Source organism: Meriones unguiculatus, chromosome 3 (assembly GCF_030254825.1).
Source record: "Meriones unguiculatus strain TT.TT164.6M chromosome 3, Bangor_MerUng_6.1, whole genome shotgun sequence".
In the NCBI taxonomy this organism is placed as follows: domain Eukaryota; kingdom Metazoa; phylum Chordata; class Mammalia; order Rodentia; family Muridae; genus Meriones; species Meriones unguiculatus.
Window position 1 is genome coordinate 180,321,817 of NC_083351.1, and position 25,052 is coordinate 180,346,868.

At 44.4% G+C, this 25,052-nt stretch overlaps 1 protein-coding gene and 1 long non-coding RNA gene across 4 annotated transcripts in view; one reads left to right on the top strand and one right to left on the bottom strand.

The window, feature by feature from the left end:
* Kiaa1958 (KIAA1958 ortholog) overlaps positions 1-25,052 on the top strand; it is a 149,474-nt gene that overhangs the window by 114,362 nt on the left and 10,060 nt on the right. Inside the window, exons 3-4 of one of the 3 annotated variants that reach the window (XM_060381147.1) lie at positions 4,999-5,171; positions 21,609-23,654. In XM_060381147.1, the coding sequence (XP_060237130.1) occupies positions 4,999-5,171; positions 21,609-22,415 (980 nt within the window). In that variant the 3' untranslated portion in view covers positions 22,416-23,654. Of the gene's footprint in view, positions 1-4,998; positions 5,172-21,608; positions 23,655-25,052 lie in introns of those variants that run through there. The other 2 variants (XM_060381146.1, XM_060381148.1) reach the window with 2 other exon arrangements.
* The window catches only part of LOC132653227 (uncharacterized), a 39,702-nt gene that overhangs the window by 7,185 nt on the left and 7,465 nt on the right, over positions 1-25,052 (bottom strand). The window contains exon 2 of the long non-coding RNA XR_009591015.1: positions 3,421-3,581. This is a non-coding gene — a long non-coding RNA (uncharacterized LOC132653227). The remainder of the gene's footprint in view (positions 1-3,420; positions 3,582-25,052) is intronic.

Consider the following 25,052-nt stretch of genomic DNA (forward strand, 5'->3'; position numbering starts at 1 on the left):
CTGGGTATTTTTCTCTCTCAGTAGTGGGTTTGAGGATTCACTCATGTGTTGCATAGTTCATTCCTCAGCACTGTTACATGATAATTTGTTGTTAAGCATCTTATAATTTGAGTGCAGTTGGTATCCTATGGACAAAGGACAGGCTTCGGTTTGGGGCTCTTCGTCATGCTGTTAGACTTTTATAAACATTCATCTCTGCCTTTTGGTAAGTGTGTACGCACTTACATTGGGTGTGTCGGGATATGGTGTCGGGGATGGTGTAACAGACACATGTTCCATATTAGCGGACACTGCCAGTTGGTTTCGGATATGGCCACGGCTGTATTCTTGCACCAGCAAAGTATTTCTTATTAACATCTGATATTTCTTCCTCGTTGAAGATGTTTTGCTTAGTGTGTGTTAACGTATGATTCCTGGATCATTACTAATTTTATATGAAGCTCATAAAAGTTTTGTCCTTTCGTGTGTGTATGTGTTGGTGTGGAGTCCCTGAATGTATCTCTGTGCATGTAGTTCCCTCGGAGGCCAGAAGTGGGCACCGGGTCCCCTGGTCCTCTGGAACTAGAGTTCCAGGTGGTTGTGAGCTGCCTGATGGGACAGAACCTGCCTGAGGGAGAGAACCTGGCTCCTCTGCAAGGGCAGCAGGCGCTCTTCACTGGCCACTCCTCTCCAGTCCTAAGCTGTGCCCATTTTTCATTGGACGGTCTGCTTTCTTGTTGCTTTGTCAGATAAATTCATAGCAAATGCTTTTCCCTTTATGTGGCTAGCCTTTTTCACTTCTTTTTTTTTTTTTTCCTTTTTCACTTCTTAATGATGCATTTTTAAGTGTTTACTTTTAATTTTTATGGAATCCAATTTCTCCATATTTAATTTATGTATTGATTTTGATGGCATTGTTTAAAAGTATTTGGCAACTCCACACTCATAGAGCTGATATCTTACAGTTCTGTTGTGTTTTGACTTTTGAGACAAGGCCTCATGTACCAGGCTGGTCTTAAACTCACTCTAAGTTAAAGTTTGATTCATTTGGGATTGTTTTATTGTTCTTGTTTATGGTGTGAGGTTAGAGTTCAGTTTCCTTGTTGTTGTGTTGTTGTTTGTTTTTGTTTTTTAATATTGGGTTTTTTAAGCACTTAAATCTTTTATTTTTTACTTTTAAATTTTTCTTAGATTTATTTCTCTCTCTCTCTCTCTCTCTCTCTCTCTCTCTCTCTCTCTCTCTCTCTGTGTGTGTGTGTGTGTGTGTTTCCCCTGAATGTATGTCTGTGTTGTCTCACACGCATGCTTGATTCCAGGGAGGTCAGGAGTGGGTTTCTGATCTCTCAGGGACTAGAGCTCCAGATGGGTGTGAGGTGCCATGTGGGAACTGAATCATGGATCCTCTGCAGGAATAAGTGCTCTTAACTGCTAGACCGTCTCTTCAGCTCTCCTCATATTTTAAAGATTTTTGTGGAGAGATGGCTCAGAGGTTAAGAGGCTGTTCTTTCCAAGGTCCTGCATTCAATTCCCAGCAACCACATGGTGGCTCACAACCATCTGTAGTGCGATCTGGTGCCTCTTCTAGTGTGCGGACATACATTCCAGCAGAATGCTGTATAAATAATGAATAAATCTTAAGAAAAATAAAGGGTTTTGAGTCTGTTTAGTTGCTAAGTTGGCCTGTAGGTTTCCTTATTTTATTCTGTTTTTATGGGAAATCTATACTGTTTTATAAAGAGCTGTAGGTGGGCTGGAGAGATAGCTCAGTAAGCGCACTTTTTGCTCTTACAGAGGGGCTGACTCACAGCCTCCTGTCACTCCTGTTGTCGGGATCTGACACCCTCCTCTGATGTCTGCTGACCCTATACACAACCATACACACACACATAATTAAAAATAAATCTTACAAAAACTGTGGTGGTGTATGCGTTAGTCCCAGCACTTGAGAGGCAGTCCCTGTCAGAAAAAAAAAAAAAAAAAAAAAGGAGCTATGTCATTTTTGTTCCCTAAAGTTGGAGTAATTAGCTAGTAAAATGCATCTGAACCTGAAGATTACTTTCAGGGTATTTTGCTATAGATCCACTTTTTGTAAGCTATGAAAGACTGTTTTACTTTATAATTTTTTAGTAAGTTTTGCTAAGTTGTGTCTTCCTAGCATTTGTGCTTTTTATTCAATTTTTAGGTCGACTGGCCTCAGGATGTTTATTGTAAGTTCTAGTGATAATTTTCATTTCTGTGTAAAAATCTGCCTTCCCTTTCCTTTCACTTGGTAATATTTAAAGTAGTCTCTTTGCAAGTTTATCTTGGCATGTCTCTTTTTATTGTACATTTGCTATTTCACTGATTCCTGGTTTTGTTCCTTCCTTCAATTTATCTGTGTTTCCTTTGTTATATGGTTGATAGTGTTTCTTTTTGGCTCTAAACAGCTGATGTTACCATTTTCTCTGTGGCGTGTGTCCTAGCTCTGGGGCATGCTGCACTGTCATCCTCATGCGGTTTGAAACACCTTCTTGCCTGCGACTTCTGTCTGTCCTCAGAAAGGCAGTTTCGCATGTATGACTGTGTATGGCGCCTTTAGGTCTGTGTAGTACTAAATGTGCTCCCATTTCTTCTGTTATGTTTTTTGGTTTCCTCTGTCTTGTGAATGCACCGTCTCTGGGAGAGCAGCAGGCGCGCGGGGCCGCTGCTTGTACATCTCGGCAAGCATCAGTTCTGTTGTGTGTTCACATTTTCAAACTCAGGTGTAGGCTATTAGTCGCTGGCAGGAGTTCAGTATTGTTGAGAGTTCCCATGCCCCTCTGGACAGAACTCACTTCTGCAGGTTAGAGTGAACACGGGGCTATGCTAGTGGATTTCCACCAGCAGCAGGAGTGGCTGAAGTTCTCAAATCGGTTTCACCTCCTAGGGCTGGAGAGAAGGCCCAGTGTGTTCAGAGCACTTGCTGTTCCTTCAGAGGACCAGGTTCGGTTCCCAGCACCCAGATCATTACGGTTGTCCTTTCTGAAGATTAAGACAAGTGAATTTGGGGACCCAGGATGTTTTTAATGTGCCTAAGGGGTGTCTAAATTATTCTCACTGAGACTGTGCCCTGCAATACATGGCCATGCTGTTGCAGCCGGTGCATGCCATCAAACTCACTGCAGCTCCTGGATCTACCAGTTGCTAGCTCGTGGCTTCAGCAGCAGCTTCTGACACAATGAAGGTTCTTCGGTAAATATCTAATGAGTGTATGAAGCTACTGTCATGTCTGAGGCCGTTTCCTTGTCTGTAAAATAGATATAATCGTGTACTTGTTCAAAGATTACACACAGGTTTTAAAAATCAGCACACAGCAGGCTTCCATTGACATTAAGTATGGTAATCACAAATCGTATTAATGTCAAGAAAGTTCTGCAAAAGCTGAAGTTAAGTAAGTTTATGGAAGTGGTGAGAGGAACGTACCTTCACGGTGCCTCGGCCAGTGCTTGTGCTCTGTTACTGGTTCCTCTCGATACCTGTGCTAGTAAAGCAGTTTGTGTGTTCCCCAGTTGTGGGCAGGGTCAAGGTGTCAAAAGTGACATCAGTTTTTAAGGAGCATAGAGCATCACCGTCAGAGCACACGCCTAAGGAAAGAAGGAAGATGGGAAAACATGAAAGAGGAAGGCTCTGATATGCAGACAGCTTCTCTAGAAGTAAGGTTGATATTGGCAAGAGTGTGTTGAAGGGCTGCAGAGATGGCTCAGTGGTCCTCCTAGAGGACCCAGGTTCAATTCCCAGCACCCAGATGGCAGCTTACAACCAGCTGTGACTCCATTCCCAGGGAATCTGATGCCACCTTCTGGCCTCCACAGGCACCAGGCATGCATGTGGTACAAAGACATACATGCAGACAAAATACCCATATACATTAAATTATTTTTTAAGTATGTTGTTTGATATACTCAAGGACATTTCTCAGCCGCACGAGTGTGAGAGAGAGAAAGGTAATGTTCCTGGGTGCCAGAGGATTCTGGGACCCCAGGATTCTGGGAGTTTGATACAGAGGGGTCCTTGGTGGGAGCCATGAAAACCAAGGTGGGTTAGGTGGAGTGAAGCCAATGTGAAGACTGCACTAGCTTTATCATTTTGCTGTCTCGCTGAGCCCTAGCCAGTTTGTATTTGAATATCCATAACTCAAAGGGATGCTTGGTTTCACCAGACTTCGGAGTAGAAGGAAAGACCAGCTAGTGGTTGTGTTTGATTTTCTTTTAGGCAGCTTTTGTCTTCCATCCCACCTGAAGGTGAGCCTATCCTGAGTACCCCTCCTCTTCTTCATTCTCCTTTTCCTCACGGCTGCCGTCATCCCGCCATCGTTCTGATGGTGTGTATGGTGAAGGCAGACGGCAGTCAAACTCTCCCATGCTTGCCCATGTGTGAGTTTGTCTGCAGCATTACTTGGGCGAAGAGATTTAGAGGAATATGCTGTCTCCACTTAACTCAAGGCTGTTCCACATGGCACACAAGTAATTTGAAGCTGTATTACAAGGAGATGAATATTCCTTGTGCACTGAAGATTCCTTGCAGTCCTTCTCCCTTTCCTTGTAATCTTCCTCCCTCTCATCTTAAAAAAAAAATAAAAAAAAATCTCTACTTCCTTATTTTTTTACTGTAGAAGAAATGCTATTTTTTCCTAGTGAAAATTTAGACTTTTCTAGTATTCTACCCTGTTAATGAGATGACTGTCAGTGTGCCAGCCAGTGCACATGGCACAATGACCAGGCCGAGATTCTTGTACCTGTAAACAGCTTTTTGAGACAGGGTCTCCCTCTGTAGCCCTGGCTGTCCTGGAACTCAGTACGTAGACCAGGCTGGCCTTGGATGCAGAGAGACCTGCCTGCCTCCCTGATTCTGGAATTGGAGGTATGCTTCCCCATTTGAAATGCCTAGAGGTTTCACTTCTCAACTGTAGCCTTGGAGTTCTTTGTTATTTAATGTCATCCCAGGGTAAAGTTCACTAAAGAAGGGAATGGCAAATTAATGCTTTATTGTTTTTATTTCTAGCTTATTCTACTAAGCTCAACAAATTTCCTGTGTTTAATATTAACGATGACTTGAATGATCTGTGTACCAGTGCAGTGAGCCCCAACACCACCAAAGCCACGAGGTACGCCCTGAATGTGTGGCGCTACTGGTGCCTGACCAACGGGCTCAAAGACCACACGGACATCACCAAGGTAAGGGGCACGTGAGTTCGCTAATTCTTTTGGCTGACATCACTGAGCTTCCAGGTGCTGGCTACTGTGCTAACTGCTGGGGAGAACACCCGTGAAAGAACATGAGCTACAAAGAAAATTATCCACAGCACCAAGTAGAATTTAGAAAGTGTTTGTTAAATATTCAGAAGAATAAATTCAGCCATATTTCCAGGAAGAGGTAGGAGCTGGTAGAATTGGAAGACAGGAGACCCATAGAGTGAATGATGTGAGGAAGAATAAAATGTAGAGAGCAAAGCCACTTGCCACAATATGGCTAGACCAAAACAGACATTGATGACAAGCTCAGGGTCTGTCTGTTGTGTTTTGTTTTAGGCCTTTCGAGACCAGGTTTCCCTGTGTAGCTCTGGGTGTCCTGGAATTCGCTCTGTAGATGAGGTTGGCCTCAAACCAGAGACCCACCTGCCTCGACCTCCCCAGTGCTGGATTAAAGGTGTGCTCCACCATCAGCAAGCTCAGGGTCCTGTAGACGCTGGGAACCCCCCGACATTTCTTGTTTTCTATACTGCAGGGTCCAATTGTAAATACCTAGGGCCAGGCAAAAAGGACTCCATTAGAGTTTTTTGAGCAGGAAGGAACATACTAAAAATGGTACTTTAGAGAAACTAATTAGAAGTTATGAACAAAATAGTTATTTAGTATCCTTAAACCCCAATCCCCACCCCTTTGTAAAATGAGCTCTTCCAACTTCAAGTCCTTGAGATTTGTGAATAGCAGGGGAAATCTAACACGTGGAGAGGCTGACTAGAAAGACTGTTCTGACATGAGTACAGGTGCTTTAACCCAAGGTCCAGGGGGATATATCCATTAAGCAGTTTGGATTCTGAGGCTTAAAACAGTGGAAAGAAGTTGGAAACAGACTTAAACGTCTCACAGGTAGAAGCCATTAGCTGAAGCCTGAAGGCAATGTAAGATTTCAGAGCTTGGGTGATGTACTTAGAGAATCAATAAAGCTGAAATAGAAAACTTGGGTTTCTCCTTCAGCTGCATGGTGCATTAGGTACTGTGAGAGACCTTTCTGTTACAGATGAAGATAGAAGCATCCTGGGATGAGAGCAAGAGAAAGGAAGGGAGGTGAAACTCAACAGTGAGCTAGTCCTTCTGAGGGCAATACTGGTAATATCAAGGAGGGAAGAGACAGGTTGATGGCTGCAGGACCTTTATCTGGAGGAGGAACCTTTCAGCTATTAACAAAAGTTCTGGGCCAGGCAAGATGGCTCATTTGTTAAAGTGTTCACCATGAGAGCGCGAGGATCTGAAATGAGTTCTGCAGCATCCACACAGAAAAAGCTGCCATGGTGGATACCCGGGTCTGGAAGCTTAGAGCTCAATGGCCAGCCACTGAATGAGAGTTCAGTGAGACACCCTGCTTCAAAAAGTAAGATGGAAATTTAAAATAAAAAAAAATTGTAAAACTGCAAAAAAGTAAGATGGAGAGGTAATTGAGGAAGATGTCTAATGTCTACCTATGGTCTCCATAAATATGCAGTACCTCATGTATATGTACACACAAAATCACATGCTCATCAGAGACAGAGCGCTTGATTGGTAGAGTGGAGTGATTCTAGGTAAACAGCAGGCTCTGGTGGCCACCAGTCATTGTTAATGATCTTTTCAGAGAACATCCAAAATGTCGGCACTGAGGGGTTTTGGCAACTTAAGATCAGATAAGTAGGTGCTTGTTTAAAGAATCATTGCCAGGGCAGGAGGATGACTTACCAGTTAAGAGTGTCTGCTACTCTCCCTAAGAACCTGAGTCGGGCACCTACATGACAACCATCTGTAACTCCAGTTCTGGAGGATGCAGCACCCTCTTCTGGCATACAGAGGCACTGCATGCATGTGGTACACAGACATACAGGCAAAACATCTATACACATAAATACACATAAAATAAATGTTAAAATTCACATTGTCTGGCATTTAATGAAAAATTACCAACATGCAAAATACTAGAAAATATCTCCCTTAAAGAGTGAATTGAGTCTGTGCTGGTGGTACTCACTACTAATCCTAGCATCTAAGAAGCCAGGCTCAGCAACAGCACAAGATTCTGTTTCCAAAAAAGGGGGGGATGGGGATAAGGAAGGGGAGCTGGGGATCTAGATTGATAGCTCAGTGGTTAAGAGCAAGCAGGCACTGCACTTGCAAAGGACCTGAGTTCAGTTCCCAGCACACATAATTGCATGTATGTATAACTTGTTGTCGTTCGTAACTCCAGCTTTAGGGCCAGTGCTCTCCTCTAGATCCTGCAGACAGCTGCACTCACGTGACTCTATCCACACAGACATGTAACTGAAAGTAAGTGTTTACAAAATCTCAACAATGAATAGACAAGCTATACGGATATCATAATCACATTCTTAAACAGTGATGAAAGAAACTAAAGAGGATCTAGAAGGCTGGAGAGATAGCTCAGAGGTTAAGGCACTGGCTGTTCTTCCAGAGGTCCTGAGTTCAGTTCTCAGCACCCACATGGTGGCTCTCTACCATCTATAATGAGATCTGGCGCCCTCTTCTGTCATGTAGGTGTACATGCAGACAGAAGACTGTGTACATAATAAATGAATAGATCTTTTATTTTTATTTTTTAAACAGCATCTAGAACAAAAGGAGCGATTTATAGAGAGTCAAAGGTAAGGTTTGTGAAAGAAGATTTCTTACTGGAAACTAGGCAGATGAAAAAGATAGTGGGACAAATGCCGTCATTACCGAAAGGAAAGTAATTTCAGCATCCACAGTGAAGATACTTTTCAGAAAGTAAGATGAGGTAATACCTTGTGAAACATTCAGAGATGAGGGAATTTAGCAGCAGCAGATCCACACTTGGAGAAACATTTTGGCCTCCATCCAAAAGGGAGAGGATAGCATCGGGAAATATGATCCATCACAAAGGGGAGGGAGGGACCAGGAGACACTACTGGGTGAATACATGGGTGCTTTAAATCTTCCTACAGAATAGCATTAAGTTTCTGAGCAAAAACAGTAATGAGACAAAATGGAACAATACATAGTGAATTGAGCCAGAAAAGAAAATGGGCAAAACCAGTTCTGCATTAGCAGATCTGCAAGCTGCAAACAAGGGAGTAACATTTGTAACTGGCCAAGAGGAAACCTGCCACCTAAACTTTTACACTGCCTCTTCTCCTGCTCTCTTTTTCTTCCTCCCCAACCACCTCTCTGTCTCCCCCTCCCTCTTTCTTTCTCCCTGCCCTCCTCTCTCTTTCCCTCTGAGAGGAAACAACTCTCCAGGCTGTGGTGGTACCTTCCTTTATCCCAGTACTCAGGAAGTAGATGTAGGTGGATCTCTGAGTTTGAGCCTGATCAACAGAGAGAGAGTACCAGGAGACTTATGGCTACACAGAGAAACCCTGTCTCAAAGAAACAAACAAAGAAAAACAGAAAGAAAACAACTGTATTTTGCAACTGCAAATACATCAGCAGATGTGGCAGTAAAGGAAGACCCACCAGACAATAAAGAAATTCTCAGTAACAGGGTCTTGTTTTAGGATACTGAAGTTGTAGTGTGCCCCTCTCCACAATAGGATGAAATTACATCAATTACAGATCACTCACAGGACCTGGTTCTGGGAAGTTATTAAATGACCCACAGATCAGGAAGAGACCACAAAGCACATTGTAGAATATCATGAACCAAATGAAAATTAAACCTCAGCTAGAGTTTGTAGAGTGCGAAGGAAGCAGGCAGGCTGCTGTTGACCTTCGCCTTTCCTTCTGCTCCTTCAGATCCTACCTCATCCCCAGCTCTGCAGCAGACCGCCTGTTGCACCCTCCCTTCCTTCTCTGCCCCTGTCTTAAACAGGGTTTCATTGCTGTGAGAGACACCATGACTGTGGCAATTCTTATGAGAGAAAACATGTAACTGGGGCTGGCTTACAGGTTCAGAGGTTTCATCCATTATCACCATGGCAGGAAGCATGGCAGCATGCAGGCAGACACGGTGCTGAAGAAGCCAAGAGTTCTACATCTTGATCCACAGGCAGCAGAAGAGGACTGCGCCATCCCACCTCAAGATCCAGATCAGGTGTGCCCTCATTCCAGATAGAGTCAAGTTGACAACTGAAAATAGCCCCCATCTCCAGTGGATCACACAGATCTTCCCCTCCTGGCCTCCTTTACCCCCTCATTGCTTTATCCTTGCCCCCAACTTGAGCTGACACTTCTGGGGAACCGACAGGCCACTCTGGCCAGGAAAACAAGGAGGCTAACTGTAGATCTTCATCTCTCCCTCCATCCCTCCAAGTCCAGGGTCTTAAGTCTCATCCCCAGCTCTGTGGCAGTAGCCTCCCCTCACTCTCTGCCCCATTCCCAGGGGACTGAGCAGATCCTGGTGGAACCCCCTCTTTCCACCCTCCTGTGGGCTCTGTCCGGCTCATCCACATTCCTAAGGATCAGCTCCCAATACCCAGAAATAAAGTTTACCTGGAAACCCAGTGACCACACCTCTAAGGCCCCCGGAAAGGTTTCCTACCAGGTAATACACAACCACCACATTCTCCTGAGAACCATCTTAGGGCAACAGAAACCCAGGAACAAAACGCCTACCCAACAAAGACAAGACCAGATACCAGCACCTAAAATTCCAATCTTCCCAATCCCAGATGCCTAGGCGCTAGCATAAAACCACAATCAGTAACAGCGAGGACAATCTGTCTCCATGGAACCCACCAATCCTACCCCAGCAGGCCCTGAGTATTGCAACATAGGTGAAGCACACACACAAAAATAAATAAAATAGACTTTATGAATGTGATAAAGGTCCTTAAAGAAGAAATTAATAAATTCCTTAAAGAAATCAATGAAAACACAAACAGTGGAAAGGAAAGAAATGAATACAACAGTTCAAGTGCAAATAGAATCAATAAAGAAAATCCAAACTGAGGGAAGTTTGGAAATGAAAAATATAGGGACTAGAACAGTAACATCAGAGGCAAGCCTCACCAACAGAATACAAGAGATGAAAGAGAGCATCTCAGGTATTAGAGACACAATAGAACAAATGGATACCTCAGGCAAAGAAAAGGTTAAGTTTAAAACACTGGCACAAGGAGCTGGAGAGATGGCTCAGAAGTTAAGAGCACTGACTGTTCTTTCAAAGGTCCTGAGTTCAATTCCCAGCAACCATATGGGGGCTCACAGCCACTACAGTGAAATCTGGTGCCCTCTTCTCCTGCACAGGTAGAATGCTGTATAAATTAAAAAACAAAAACAAAACTGGCACAAAGCATTCAGGAAATCTGGACACCCTGGAAAGACCAAATGAATAAGAATAACAGGAATAGAGGAAGGAAAAGATTCCCAGGTCAAAAGCACAGGAAGAATTTTCTTTTGTTTTTGGTTGTTTTTTTAGACAGGGTGTCTCTATGTAGCCTTGGCTGGACTCTCTTTGTAGACCAGGCTGGCCTTGAACTCATGAGAGATCTGCCTGCCTCTGCCTCCCAGAATGCTGGAACTATAGGAGTACACCAACTGCGCACAGCAACACAGAAAGTATTTTCAACAAAATCACAGGAGGAAGTTTCCCTAACCTAAAGGAGATGCCTATCGAGGTACAAGAAGCATACAGAACACCAAATGGACTAGACCAAAAAAGAAAATCCCTCAGCACATAACAATCAAAACGCTAACAGTACAAATAAGGAACATTAAAAGCTGCAAGGGAAAAGTAAGAAGTAACATAAAAAGGCAGACCTGTGAGAATTGCACCTGACTTCTCCATGGAGAGCCTAAAGGCAGAAGTGCCAGGACAGATGTTCTACAGACTGTAAGAGACCACGTGCCAGCCTAGACTGCTATGCCCAGCAAACATTTTCAGTCACAATAGATTTAGAAAACAAGACAGTCTATGATAAAACCAAACTTAAGCAATATCTATTTACAAATCCAGCCCGACAGAAGGTGCTAGAAGGAAAACTCCAAACTAAAGAGGTAAACTACACCCATAAAAAAAAAAAAAAACAAAAACCAAAAACAAGGAATAAATGGTCCCAGACCAGCAAATCAAAAGAGGGGAAGTACACACACATACACACACACACACACACCACCAACAACAAAACAGGAATCAGCAATCCTTGGTTATTGATATCTCTCAACATCATAGTCTCCGTTCCCTAATGAAAAGACACAAATTAACAGAATTGATGTGAAACCAGGATCTAACCTTCTGTTGCATCCAAGGATACCTTAACATAGACATCACCTCAGGGTAAAAGGATGGAAAACGTTATTCTAAGCAAAGGGACCTAAGAAGCAAGCTAGTGCAGCCATTTTAATAACTGACAAAACAGACTTCATACCAAAGCTAAAAAGCAGTAAAAGGGAAGGATACTATGTAGTCATCAAAGAAAAAACCACCAGTGGGACATTACAATCCTTAACATCTACGCCCCAAACACCAGAGCAACCAGGTTTCCAAAAGAAATACTATTATAGCTTAATTCACATATCGACCCTCATACACTGATGGTGGGGACTTCAACGCCCTACTCTCACCAATACACAGCCAGACAAAAACAGAAATGCTGCCCCTAACTGACGTCATAGACAAGTGGGCCTAACAGAACACTTCACCCAAGCACAAAGAATATACTTCTCTTCAGCATCTGGGAACTTTCCAAGCTTGACCACATACTCAGTTACAAAGCAATTCTCAGTAAGTACCGGAAAATGGAAAGCGTGCCCTGTGTCCTCTCTGACCACCACGGACTGAAGCTGGACATTGACAGCAGAGACAGCAGAAAGCTTACAAGCTCATGGGAACTGAACCGCTCACTACTGAATGGAAAATGGAAATGAACACACAACATACCCAAACCTATGGGACACAATGACGGTGCTTCTAAAAGGCAAGTTCATAGCACTAAGTACCTACATTGAGAGAGAGAGAGAGATAGAGACAGAGAGAGATCTCATACTAGTAACAGCACAACTGAAAACTCCAGTAAAAAAGGCATCACACCCAAAAGTAGTAGATGGCAAGAAATAATGAAACTCGGGGCTGAAATCAATAAAATAGAAACAAACAAACAAACAAAAAAAAAGCAATCAACAAAGCAAAGAGTTGGTTATTTGAGAAAATTAACTAAATGATGGAGAGAGAATATCCAAATAAAATCAGAAATGAAAAGAGGTACATAACAATAGATACTGAGGAAATCCAGAGAATCCTAAGAACAAACTTTAAAAATTTATACTCTACTAAACTGCAAAAAAAGTAATGGACAAGGGAAGGCATTACGGGAAGAGAGAGTGAAAACCAGGGCCATTGGAGGGACAGTATGGAAACCTAGCTCAGTGAAGCTTCCTAAAATACATGTATGAAGGCAATCTACATGAAATTGCCAAAGGGTGGGGAGACAGGGCCCGGACCGGACATCTCATTACCAAGTGAAGCTCTAGTCTGGGATTGGCTTACATCTAATTAAGTTGTTACTAACCAACACAGGCTGCTGCCAAAATATAGGTTGTTCTCCACAAACCGACAGCACAGCCTCATTGCTGAGGACAACACCTCTACAGCTTACTGAAAATGGAGAACTTGACTTCACCCCTACAGCAGCATGCTACCAAAGCCAGCCACGCCAGCCATAAACCCTCGAATCCACGGCGCTGTCCTGCCTGCAAGATATGCCAATGCAATGGTGCACGGCGTTTGTTGGAGTACCCAAGTGATACCTTGTTTGACTGAGGTCCCACTCCCCAAGATGGAGCCCATACTGACACTGCTTGGATGATCAAGAGTCAGGGACTAGATAGCTCAGGGGCCCATGGTAAGACCAAAGACTGTTCTAAAAACAAAACATAGCAAAAAGTGTCAGTAAAATGACTACAATGATATTCGGCTATACTCATCAGTGCTTTGCTCCACCATGTACAGAGAATATCCCTCCTGCAGCAGATGGGAGCAAATGCAGAGATCCACAGTCAGACATTATGCAGAACTAGAGACCTTGGGACACTCAGCTCTAAATGGGATGTATCCTTCAAATCCCTCCCCTTTGGAATCAGGGAGCCCAGTATAAGAAAAGGCAGCAAGAGTGTAAGAGCCAGGGGAGATGGAGAACACCAAGAAAACAAGGCCTTCTAAATGAGCATGACCAAAGCTCATACAGACTCACAGAGACAAGCAGCATGCCCAGGGCCTGCAGGGTATGAACCAGGTCCTCTCCATATATATTATGGCTTCCAGTTAAGTGTTTTTGTGGTATTTTTGAATGCAAACAAGTGGATCTCTATTTCTGTGACTTCTCTTGGGCTCTTTTCCTTTTGTTTGTCTTGTCCAACTCCAATGTATTATTTTATTTTAATTTTTTATTATCCTTTATAAGCCTGTTTGTTTTCTAAAGAGACAGAAAGAGAGTAGGTCTAAATGGAAGGGAAGGTGGGGAAGAATTGAGGAGTGGAGAAGAGGGGAAACCATAATCAGGATATATTATGTGAGAAAAAAAAATCTATTTTCAGTAAAAGGAAAACAAAACCAAAAAGGAATCAACTCAAGGTGTGTAATGTAGTTTAATTGCATCTCTCAAGTATATGGTTTGTGTTCAGGGTGAGCCTGCGGCTATGGAAGCTTAAGAGAGCTGAGTGCAGTCACTTGGGTCTCTGCAGTCACTTGAGTTCTCTGAGTCCATCTTCCCACAGTCTCACTGAGAAAGACATCCATCAGTTAAGAATCAACTTTAATTTTCAGCAAACTCTGAACCGTGAGGGTTATTTCTCTGATTTACATATGAAAAAGAATTTCTTGAGAAGAGTTAATTCTTTTACCTACTCAAATTTCTTTTTAAAATTATATTTATTATTTGAGGATTTTATGTATAAGATCATTGGTGTCTTTTCTTCCTCAGTGTGCTGTGTAGAACCTTCTGGCACTATGAAAGCTAGCCAGCAGGAAAGAGACTTCCCAGTCAGCTTTAAACTCATTTCACTGTATCTGGCAACTAAAGAGTGCAGTGTCTTCTTCTGTGTGTTCTTATCACACTGTAATGGGCAGCAAAGAATGATGGCAATAGCCTTTGCTGCTTCTGACCCTGGGGCCTCGCTGACCAGTAATGACCCTTGGTGCTTATTCGTCCACCTAACTTTTCAGTTAATAATGCATTACTTCTAGGCCTGCTCCCAACATTTCTTTTTTTTTTTAAAGATTTATTTTTATTTATTATAGATACAGCGTTATGTCTGCATGTACACCTGCATGCCAGAAGAGGGCACCAGATCTTATTATAGATGGCTGTGAGCCACCATGTGGTTGCTGGGGATTGAACTCAGGACCTCTGGAAGAGCAGCTGGTGCCCTTAACCTCTGAGCCAACTCTCCAGCTCCCAACATTTCTTATAATGAGTTAAATAATAAGCCACGTGGTGGTGGTGCACACCCTTGATCCGAGCACTTGGGAGGCAAAGGCAGGTGCATCCCTGAGTTTGAGGCCAGCCTAGTCTACGGAGTGAGTTCCAAGACAGCCAGGGCAACACAGAGAAATCCTGTCTCCATACACACACACAAAAATTTTAATAATCAAAGGTATATACATTAGAAGTAAAATATGGAGGAGTAAAAAATGAAGCAAAACAATATTTATAGGGAAAATATAGACTAAATTATGTTATGAAATAAAATATTAATATAAAAGCTATAAATCAATAAATATAATGTTGAAGTCAGTTAAAAAGCAGGTCTACATTGGGCCTGGTGACACATGTAGTTTTGGCACTTGGCAGACAGAGGCTGAAGGTCATGGCAAGCTCAGAGTTGGCCTCAGCCACATAGTGAGTCTCCCCAGGGCTATTTTTTAAACCCTGTCCCAAAAAAACAAAGAAATTAAAAAAAGTTTAGACTCAGATGATAAAGTAGTAAATTATAAGCAAGGCGAGAAGGCTTTCTGGAATGCAGCAAGCAGTGGGGTTGTGGCTGTAGGACAAAAGCGGGTAAGCTGGGTGTGGTGCCCTGCCTTTGCTGCCAGCACTGTGGAGAAGGAGGCAGGGTGGCTGCCGGCTCGAGGGCAGCCTGGAGTACATAGTGAGACCCTGTCTCAAAAAACTTAATAGGAAGAAAAGAGATTGAGATCAGAGAATATAAAAGAATCTGAAATTTGGAAAGCAGCAATAAAGGGGTTAGTACTACCAACCTTACAGAAGAGGAAAAGATTCTGTGAACAATTGTGCCAAAAGGAGAACACAGATACGATGAACAAATTCCTAGAGTCAAAGCCAGCAACAGCAAGAAAGACCACTCTCAGTAGCTCCTTTGCCCTTGAGATCTGTTACAGCCTGTTGACCCCTCGTGCTGCACTGTCTGGGGACAGGGACTCAGCTGCAGCCCTTCCTGGTGCACACCAGCTAACTTGCTCTTCTGCCTAAAAGGCCTTTTCTTCTGTGAGTGTATTTGAAACTCTCTACGTGGTCTCACAGAATGAGCTGAAGTTCTGTCTCTACCTTTTTAAAACTCTGACACCATCACCTGGGTCCCATGGCCCTTGCATGTTACTGTTCTGCGTTAGTTCTGTTTCTGGACGCCATAACTAAATACCACGCAGGAAGCCACGAGATGGAAGAAGCAATAAAGGCTGGCATCAGGGATGCGAGGCCTGTTTCCATTTGAGTGAATTGGTGTAGAAAAGGAGTACTGACACCCCCTTTTTCTACTTCTGAGCCTCCTGCCTTCACCTCCTGAGTGCTGGCATCACAGGCAGGCACCAGCACTTCTGGATCATGTGGTGCTGGGGACAGAACCCGGAGCTTCCTGCCCCCCTTTTAGTCAGTCCTGGACCCCAGCCATGGTGCTGCCTACAGAGTCCTCTGGAAACACCTGCTCTAGTGCCCTGGAGTCTCTCAGTCCAGTTGAGGAGAAAGGTTAGCCACCACCGGGACTCTCCAGGGGAGCACTCCTTGTGGATTGCATGCCTGTTGCCTCAGATGGACTAAAAGTTCCTTGAAGGCAAAAGCTGCACTTGCTCACGACTGGGTCTCCAACACGAACAAGAAGCCTGACTAGATAATGGCAGCCTGTGTGCTGATAAATGTGTTAAGTCAGTGACTTGGCCTAAGTGTCAGGAGCACCCCACAAACATACATCCACAACATTTTTCTTTGTTTCCTCTGAATAACACACACTAAACGGTAAGCAGGGGTTCCAGAAGCATCTACCCCCATAGTGTACTGTTTGCACACAGGCAGTTCATCCTTACCTGCGCTCACTACCTTCTTCGCTTTTCTCACACTGATTTGCTCGTCCAGTGTTTCCCATTACTAAGGTCTTCAGTCTCTTAAAAAGAACATTGAAGAAGTAATTTCACTTCAACTACTGAGGGCCAGCTTTTCCTTCCCTGTGGGGAAGGGCTGGCAGCAGCTTCTTCATGGAACCACGACTGTGACCAACAGCTGTTATCTAGCAAGACATGGTGACGCATATGTAAAAGCCAGCATTCTGAACCACCTGGATAAACTATTTGCAAATTTCCTTCCTTCCTTCCCGGCCCATCTCTATCTTCCTCTCAGACAAGCCCTTACTCTACAGCCCTGGCTGGCCTGTGCTACTTGCTATGTTCAGCAGGCTGGCCTTACCTTGAGAGGGAGCTGCCTCCTCTGCCTCCGTAGTGTTGCGATTAAAGGCATGTGCCACCATATCCAATAATTTATTTGAGTTCTTTAAATTGTGGTAAAATAGATATAATATTGAACCTTTGAACTATTTTTAATGTAAAATTTTTTCTACTTTTTTGTGATTTTACGTAGGAGCACAATACTTACATCATTTCCATCATTTCCACCTCTCTCTCTCTCTCTCTCACTTGCTATGATTCCTCTCATCCCCCTGCAACTCCTGTCATGTCCCAACTCCATCTCAATATCATGACCTCTTATTTAATTATTGTTTTATGTATGTCTGTGTTCTGGGTCTATATTTAGAAACACTATATGGTTTCATAGAGTGAACTCAAAATCTGTACCTTTCTTTACCATACACACACACACACATATAACATGCTGAGCCCATTTAGTGTTGCTTCTATATGCATGTTTGTAGGAATGACTCCTTAGCATTGTATAACCTATCTTGGGGCTGTCCCTGGAAAGGACTGGTTGTCCCTTTCTTTGCAGCCACTGATTGCCTGAAGCTCTTCATCTAAGGGTAGGACCTTGTAGAATTTCCCCCATCCACATTGGCATGACAACTGGTATCACTGTGCAGGTCTCGTTTAGGTGAACATTTATTTGCACTTTCATGGGTACAGCTCCCTGTCATATATAGAAGATGGTATTTATCCTGGCCCTCTGGCTCTAAGAATCTCCCCCCCCCTTTCCATGATGTTCCCTGAGCCTGAGTTGTAGATGTATCAGTTGGGGCAGGGACCGCACAGGCGGCTCTCCCATTTTGATCCTTTGTGGATTTCTGTGCTGGTCTTCAACAAAGAGAAGCTGCTTTGATGAGGGATGAGAGATACACTTAACTGTGAATATAAGGCTAAGGATTTAGAATGAAGTGAGAGATTATACTGGTTTAGGAAAGCAGCAGTAGTTGGGTCCGTGATCTCAGCAGCCATAGGTGGTTGGTTAGGTTTTTCACAGAAGATATGAATTCCCTCCTATTGAGCTGGAATTAGCTCCAATTAGACAGCTGTTGATTACTCACCAGATATAAGTGCTACTACTCCCCCCTTGGAGATCTTTACCTTGGGGGTTGTTTGTTTGTTTGCTTGCTTGTATTTCTCTGTGTAGCCTTGGCTGTCCTGGACTAGATTTGTAGACTAGGCTGTCCTTGAACTCGCAGAGCTCCAGCTGCCTCTGCCTCCCTGAGTGCAGGGATCACAGGCGTGTGGCTCCACGCCCGGTTCCTGCTGGTTAGCTTTCACCTGTGTCAGTTAGTACCGTTCATTGTCTTCACGATGTTCTGCAAACCATTTACTGTTATTCATTCCCAGACTTTTTCATCCTTCCAAATAGAAACTCTGTACTAACTAAACAATATAGCTCCCATTTCCTCTTTGCCCCTGCCCCTAATAACTACTATCCTGCCGTCTGCCTCTGGATTTGCTTACTCTAGGTTCTGAACATTAGAATTACCACTGTCCTTTATGACTTACTTGTCCTCGTGTATGTGTAGAAGTGGGAAAAGTGAGCTTTGCTTAGCACAACATTGCAAGATTCATTCCCTTTTATTGCTAAAGAAAATCTCATTCCTATATATGCCTCATTTTGTTTATCCACTTACCTACTGATAGACATTTAGGTTTTTTCATACTTGGGCCATTGTGGAAAATGCTACAGTATATATCTTTATTCCTTTGGGGTATATGACTTATAGATTGAGGGGACTGACGGTCCATTTCCAAAGCAACTGCATCCTTGCACATCTCTCCATCGCGGCGTCTGTGTGCGCTCTGCTTTAAACCTTCATCCCAACTAGCATTTGTCATCCTCCTTTTCCTCAATTCCAGTCATCCGACAGAGTAGAGTTCCGTGTGGTTTAACTTCCCCGAGCTGAAAAAAGAGCCTGGACCTGGGGAGAGGCCATCTGATGACTCCGCCGTCTCCTGATCCTGTAGCCCTCTTTAAGGCCTAGCTTTTTCGAGCTTCATTTTTTTTCCTGCAACCAAAGGAATCCCAACTAACTGTATTAACTCTGTTTTTTAAGAAAGCCAGTCTTATGTTTTGTACGCAGCTACTCTAATCTGTTGAACTAACTAATCAGAAATGACCTTTTATGTTATTTCCTCCTTTCTTTTTTTTTAACTCAACATGCCATCCTGCCAGACTTTATAAGGAAAATTCTAGTTTTCATTGTGGGTATATTTTTATAGTTCTTGCCTGCAAAATACTTTTATTTTTGTTAAGTGGATTTTTTTTCTTACAATATCAGTTTAAACTCAATTCTAAAGAGTTTAAAGTAGATAGCACATCTCTAAAATAATTTCTCCGTGTTTGTCAGGTTCACGTTTTTCTCCCTATCGTGTCAGTGTCCGCGCAGGTGAGCACTGGCTGAGTCACCCATCCGCTAGACGCCCACCTGCAATGCAGTGTGACTGTGCTGTCGTCTTGCTAATAGTCAGGCAGTCAGACCCAAGAGGACCATGTTACCTGGCACTTGTGCGCCCAGTGCCACTGTGCTTGCACACTCTCTGTCTTACAGGATTGGTTTATTGTGTTCGCCTTTGTGCATGTGTGCACACGTGCATGCCATTACGTCCTTGTGATGGCCACAGGGCAGTCTGTGGAAGTCAGTCCTTTTTTCTGAGGAGGTCGCTTGTTGCTCCTGTTAGCTGAGTACTCCAGACTAGCTGGCCTGGCACTCAGAGGAATGAAGAGCCTCTTTGGCTTTTCTCCATATTGTTAAACTGTTTAAATCCCCCCCCCAAAAAAAAAATTGGTAGCTCAGTGGCTAAATGCTTGCCCAGCATATGGGGGGCATTTAGTTTGACTCCTAGCATGACAGTAATTAAAGTAAAATCGCACAAGGGTAGTGGCTTACATGCCCACATGCATGCAGATGTACCACGGACACAGGCACAACGCACACATGTTCACTAAACAAAAACTTTAAAATAAAGTCATTAGATTACAAAGATTTCAGATCAGTGTACGTGAAGCATGCTGTGTCATTTCATGCTATTTACTCTCGTTTTATGTGGCCCTTCTTCTTTCTAACATTATTGCCTTTCTCTTGTCCTAGCAGAACTCACAGGACTATGTCAGCTTGACAGGTCTTCTCAAAGGCTGATTCTTCCCCTGCCTTCATTAATTTAGATTTTTGTTTTTATTGGCTTATTTTACTACTTATGAATTTGATTTACTTTTCTAGCTTTTGGGGTATATAATCAGTTTGCTTACTGAGAATAAAGTTTTGTAACAAATCATTCTAGTTTATGTTATTGGAGTATATTTAACTAGATACGGTATTATATTTAATTATATTTTAGTCATTTTTTGTTTTTAAATAAAATTCTTCATGGATGTCATTTTTAAGACTTACTTTGGTGGGCAGCAGTGGAACACCCCTTTAATCCCAGAACTGGGAAGGCAGAGACAGGCAGATCTCTGAATTTGAGGCCAGCCTGGTCTACAGAGAGAGTTCCAGGACAGCCCAAGGTATACAGAGAAACCCTGCCTTGATAAAACACACATACACATATACACGATTTTCATTTGTGTGTGTGTGTATGCATGCACACACGCGCGCGCGCACACACACAAATATGAGTGCCTCCAGAGGCCAGAGGAGGGCCTCTGATACCTGGAGCTGGGGTTACAAGTGTGAGTCCCTGGCTGATTCCTGTGCTGGGAACTGAACTCAGTTTCCTTGCAAGAGCAGCAAAGACTTGTAACCCTACTAACACTATCTCTCCAGCCCCTAATTTGGCTAATTTTTAATATGTAACTCTTTTTATTTTCTTTTTGACTCTTATGCTATTAGCAAAATGAGTGCTAACTGTATAGCTTCTACTCAAACATTTTTATCAGAATTTCTGTTTTTCCCAAAGAATGTATAATATAGCTTGACCTGATAGAGCAAGACTGCTTGCCCTTGCATTTCCGTCTTGAGTACAAAGATTTATGATGAGCCAGACTCCTAAGAGTGATATTGAAACCCTATTGATTGTTAAGCTAGAGGTGTGTTGGGACCTATTCAGACAAATCCAAGTGAAAGGTCACAGAGCATGGAGTTTCCCTTCCTCTGAGGCCCATGCTTTCCCTTCCTCTGAGGCCCATGCTTTCCCTTCCTCTGAGGCCCATGCTTTCCCTTCCTCTGAGGCCCATGCTTTCCCTTCCTCTGAGGCCCATGCTTTCCCTTCCTCTGAGGCCCATGCTTAGCAGCAGCTACCAAACAGTGAGGACAGACGTGGAGGATATTAATGCTGGGACGATTCAGGCGTCAAGTTACGGAATCCTTTAGAGAGGATGGCTGAAGTTATAGAGGAGGAGCAAGCAAATGGTTTTCAAGCAAAAGGAAGAAGGACCTTCCAGAGAGGAGTGGTCAGTGTTACAGAAAGCCAGTCACTCTAGCCACCTGTACGCATGATGTGCTTGTAGACGCACGTTTGTAAGGAGGTTTGGATTCAGTACTGCGTACAAACCTTGGAAACTCACGGTCCATGTCACAGTAAGTGTTCCTTGTGTACTTTGAGAGGTGGCTACCCATCTGCTCTACTTGCAGATTGAAATGCTGTGTTTTAAAGAAATTAGGAGGGAGCCAACTGTGACACCTAGATCATCCAGTTTGAAACTTACTGTTTCTCCACTGTATCGCGTGAAAGGTTCAGTCCTCAAGAGGTCGCAAAACTGTCCTCTCCACAGTTCAGCCCCTAGTGAGGGGTGGGGCAAAAGAGGGGTCAGCTGTTTGGGTGTCCCCAAATGTGTAACCTCGGTGTTTGTCTCATTTGAGATCCCTGCAGTGAAGTTGAATGAGCTGCTTGAGAACTTTTATGTTACTGTCAAGAAGAGTGATGGCTCAGACTTCCTGGCTACCTCACTTCACGCCATTCGCCGCGGCCTGGACCGCATCCTGAAGAACGCAGGCGTGGGCTTTTCCATCACCAGCAGCACCTTCAGCTCTTCCACCAAGAAGCTCAAGGAGAAGCTGTGGGTCCTGAGCAAGGCGGGGATGTCGGGGGCCCGCTCTCGTAATATCGTGTACTTCTCCCTTTCTGACGAGGAGGAGATGTGGCAGGCAGGCTGTCTGGGGGACGGCAGCCCCATCACTCTCCTGTCCACAGTGGTCAAGTTCAACAGCCAGTATCTGAACATGCGCACGCTGCAGGAGCATGCAGACCTCATGTATGGAGACATCGAGCTGCTCAAAGACCCCCAAAACCAGCCCTACTTTGCCCGGACAGACAGCGTGAAGCGGGAGAGCCGGAGCGGTTCCGGTAGAATGTGCCACGGGAAGATCTACCACGAGCACGCCCGGGGCCACAAACAGTGCCCGTACTGCCTGCTCTACAAGTACATGTACATCCACCGGCCGCCCACCCAGATGGAGGCCAGGGCTCCCTTCTACCTCACAGCCCGCAAGGAGGCCGCAGACATGGGCAGTGTGTGGTATGAAGAGCAGAGGATGGGCTTACGGTCTCTCCGGGGAATTGTCCCAAATTTAGCCAGGAAGGTCAAGCTGGACAACTGTGAGAACTTCACCTTCGTCTCATTCACTCAGGTCTCCAGGCGACTTGGCTCCCATAGCTGCTGCCAGTGAGCCCGAGGGGTCTAGGGCCTGCTTGCTCACCTAGGAGACCACCCTCGAGTGGCCACGGGAGGAGTGATCAGCAAGCGGGTTCTGAGGCAACGGAGGCTGATGTCTGCACTCCACGGTCCGGCTGGCCTCCCTCTACTGCAGCAGGCCATTCCTCTGACTTCAAAGTCACTTTCCATAAGAGTAGATGACTGAGTAATTTGGATGTTTTATCTAAATGTGTGACGCCTTGTTAAACCATCAACTCTAACACGATATATAATTATATACAAGAGTGAAGAAATTCATTTTATCTAGTGCCTTTTTTAGCATAGGTTTTCTTGGAAAAAAGAAAAGAAAAAAAAATGTTTTGGGTAGTTACTTAAAAAATATCCCAGTAGCCGGTAGCTTTAGAATGGTATAGAATTGTACTTCGTTGGGTTTCTTTCACACGGGGACTAGAGCAAGAGAGCAGACATAGTAGAGAGCGCTTGCACTCACCACCCTTTGTTTTTGCCGTACTCTGCCAGGACGGCGGGGCTGCTCACCGCGATGAAATACACCGTCCTGCTGTCTGGCCTCAGAGGCAGTTTGGTGAAAGGAAGGTCTGTGCGCCTGAGATCCACAGGGCGCATAGGTGACACTGTGCAGCGGCCTCCATGGTCTGCACCACGAGGGCGTCTTGCTAGTGGAAAGCGCCACCTGTGGCCGGATGTGAAAGCCCTCCACGCAGAAGTGCCTGCATCTGTCGAGTTCTCCCCCGAGCACTCGCTGTTTGAGTCGTGTCTTGTTTGCTTTGTTTTGTAATCTGTTTTCACATCGTTGTTACGTTGGCAAGAGTTCTTGGACATGTGAGGTGGCGCTTACCGAGAATCCAGAGGAAGCCAGGAGTTTGTAAGGAGCCTGGGGACCCTCTAGGTTGGCGCCAGTGCTCAGGACACGGATTTAGGTATCCTGCCAGGAGCGCAAGCCCAGCACAGGGACATCATTACTGGATCGGAGTGTCATGGGAGGTTATTTGTGCATTTCAAAATCATTTCACATTAATAAAAGTCAACCTGACCATGTGTTTCTTAAACAGCAGAATTTTCTAGTAACTACTGTGAATACAAGTTTTTAAAAGGAGCCCAAAGAGTGCTAAGTAATAGTAGTAATTTCTACTCTATTTTCTATTCAAGGAAAGACTGTTTTAAAAATTGTACCATTATGTTCTTGTGTATGCTTTCTAACCCCAAATTAAAATCCCAGTGCAGATTCACATTGCATGAGTCTTTCAATTAGTGTTCCTTTTCAAGGCATCTTTAATAATTATTTAAAGTCATTTTAGTCACTGAGGTGACATTTCCCAGAGGAGAGCCGACCAGTGCTGCCTTAAGGTCTCATGTTGTTTCCTTTCTGGTGACATGTTTATAGCTCTGTGGACTGGTGACCTTCCCTGGGTAGTGATGAGTTCCAGCATCTTGCTGTAAATAGGAAATGGATAATCAGTGTTCCAACTTGATCTTGTGTGTTGGCTTCCAATTGTGATCTTAGGGTTTTGGTTTAGGAGAGATAAACAAAGCAGGCGTTGTGGTACTCGCCTTTAATTCCAGCACTTGAGAGGCACAGGCAGGCCAGCCTGGTCTACACAGGGGAACTATCTTGTGTGTGGGGGGGGGGGGGGGACAGGGAGAAGAAGAGACAGACGAAACATTAATTGCTCTTCTTTACTTTGCTAAATAGCCAAAGGTTACTTTGTTTGTGGAATGCCATCATCTTGTCTGTTCTGCGTGTAAGATGGAGACATGACTTGTATGGCCAAATTGCAGAGCCTGCAGCTTAATTACTAACACTTTATTTTTATTTTAAATAGCGTCAAATGTTGTCAGTAGGTATGCTGGGATCTTTTCAACCTTTCCAAAAGTAGCAATAACTGACCAGAGGTTGTTAGTCTCCCTGTTACTGTGACTTTTCAGCACTTGAATAACCATTCCTGCCTCAGCGTGCTCCCGTCACCCATGTGCTGCACTGGAAACTCCAGAATGCAGATGTCAACTATTACGCTGAAGACTCAAGGGTCAGTCTTCACTCACTCCTGATGGAAATGAGAATTCTTCTGAGTTACCCGCCCCTGGGCCGTGGGAGTGAGGAAGGGCGCGCTTGCTTCGAGGGCCGCCATGCGGCGCGCGCGCTTGCTTCGAGGGCCGCCATGCGGCGCGTGCACCGCCGTGTACTTGTACAAGTACGTGCATGTGGAGGCCTTTAACCCAGTGTGTGGTAAAGCCGCATCAGCTTGCTGGCAGAGTCGCTGCTGCACGCGCGGCCGTGCTCCGGAGGAGCTTGTGGCTGAGGTTCGGAGGGAGCTCTGCTCTGTCTCTGCAGTCAGCTCTGGGCTTCAGCAAGAGGAAGAAGGGAGGCGGCAGGTTGTAGCACTTCCTCCGCTTGCCTTTGTTTTTTTGTGCTCTGGAGTTGTCATGATTATCAAGAGTTCTATGCTTGAGCTGAGGCAGGAGCTCAGAGGCAGTCTGCTGGCCTAGCATGCGCAAGGGCTTGCCTTTCCTTCCCAGCGCTGAAGAAAGACATTCTTTCGCTAGTTCACCCACATGCATGCCACCTCTGGGCCCTGTATAAGGGAGGTTGCCATCTGTGTTCCGAGAGGAACCCTGGACCTCTTGGGGGAGA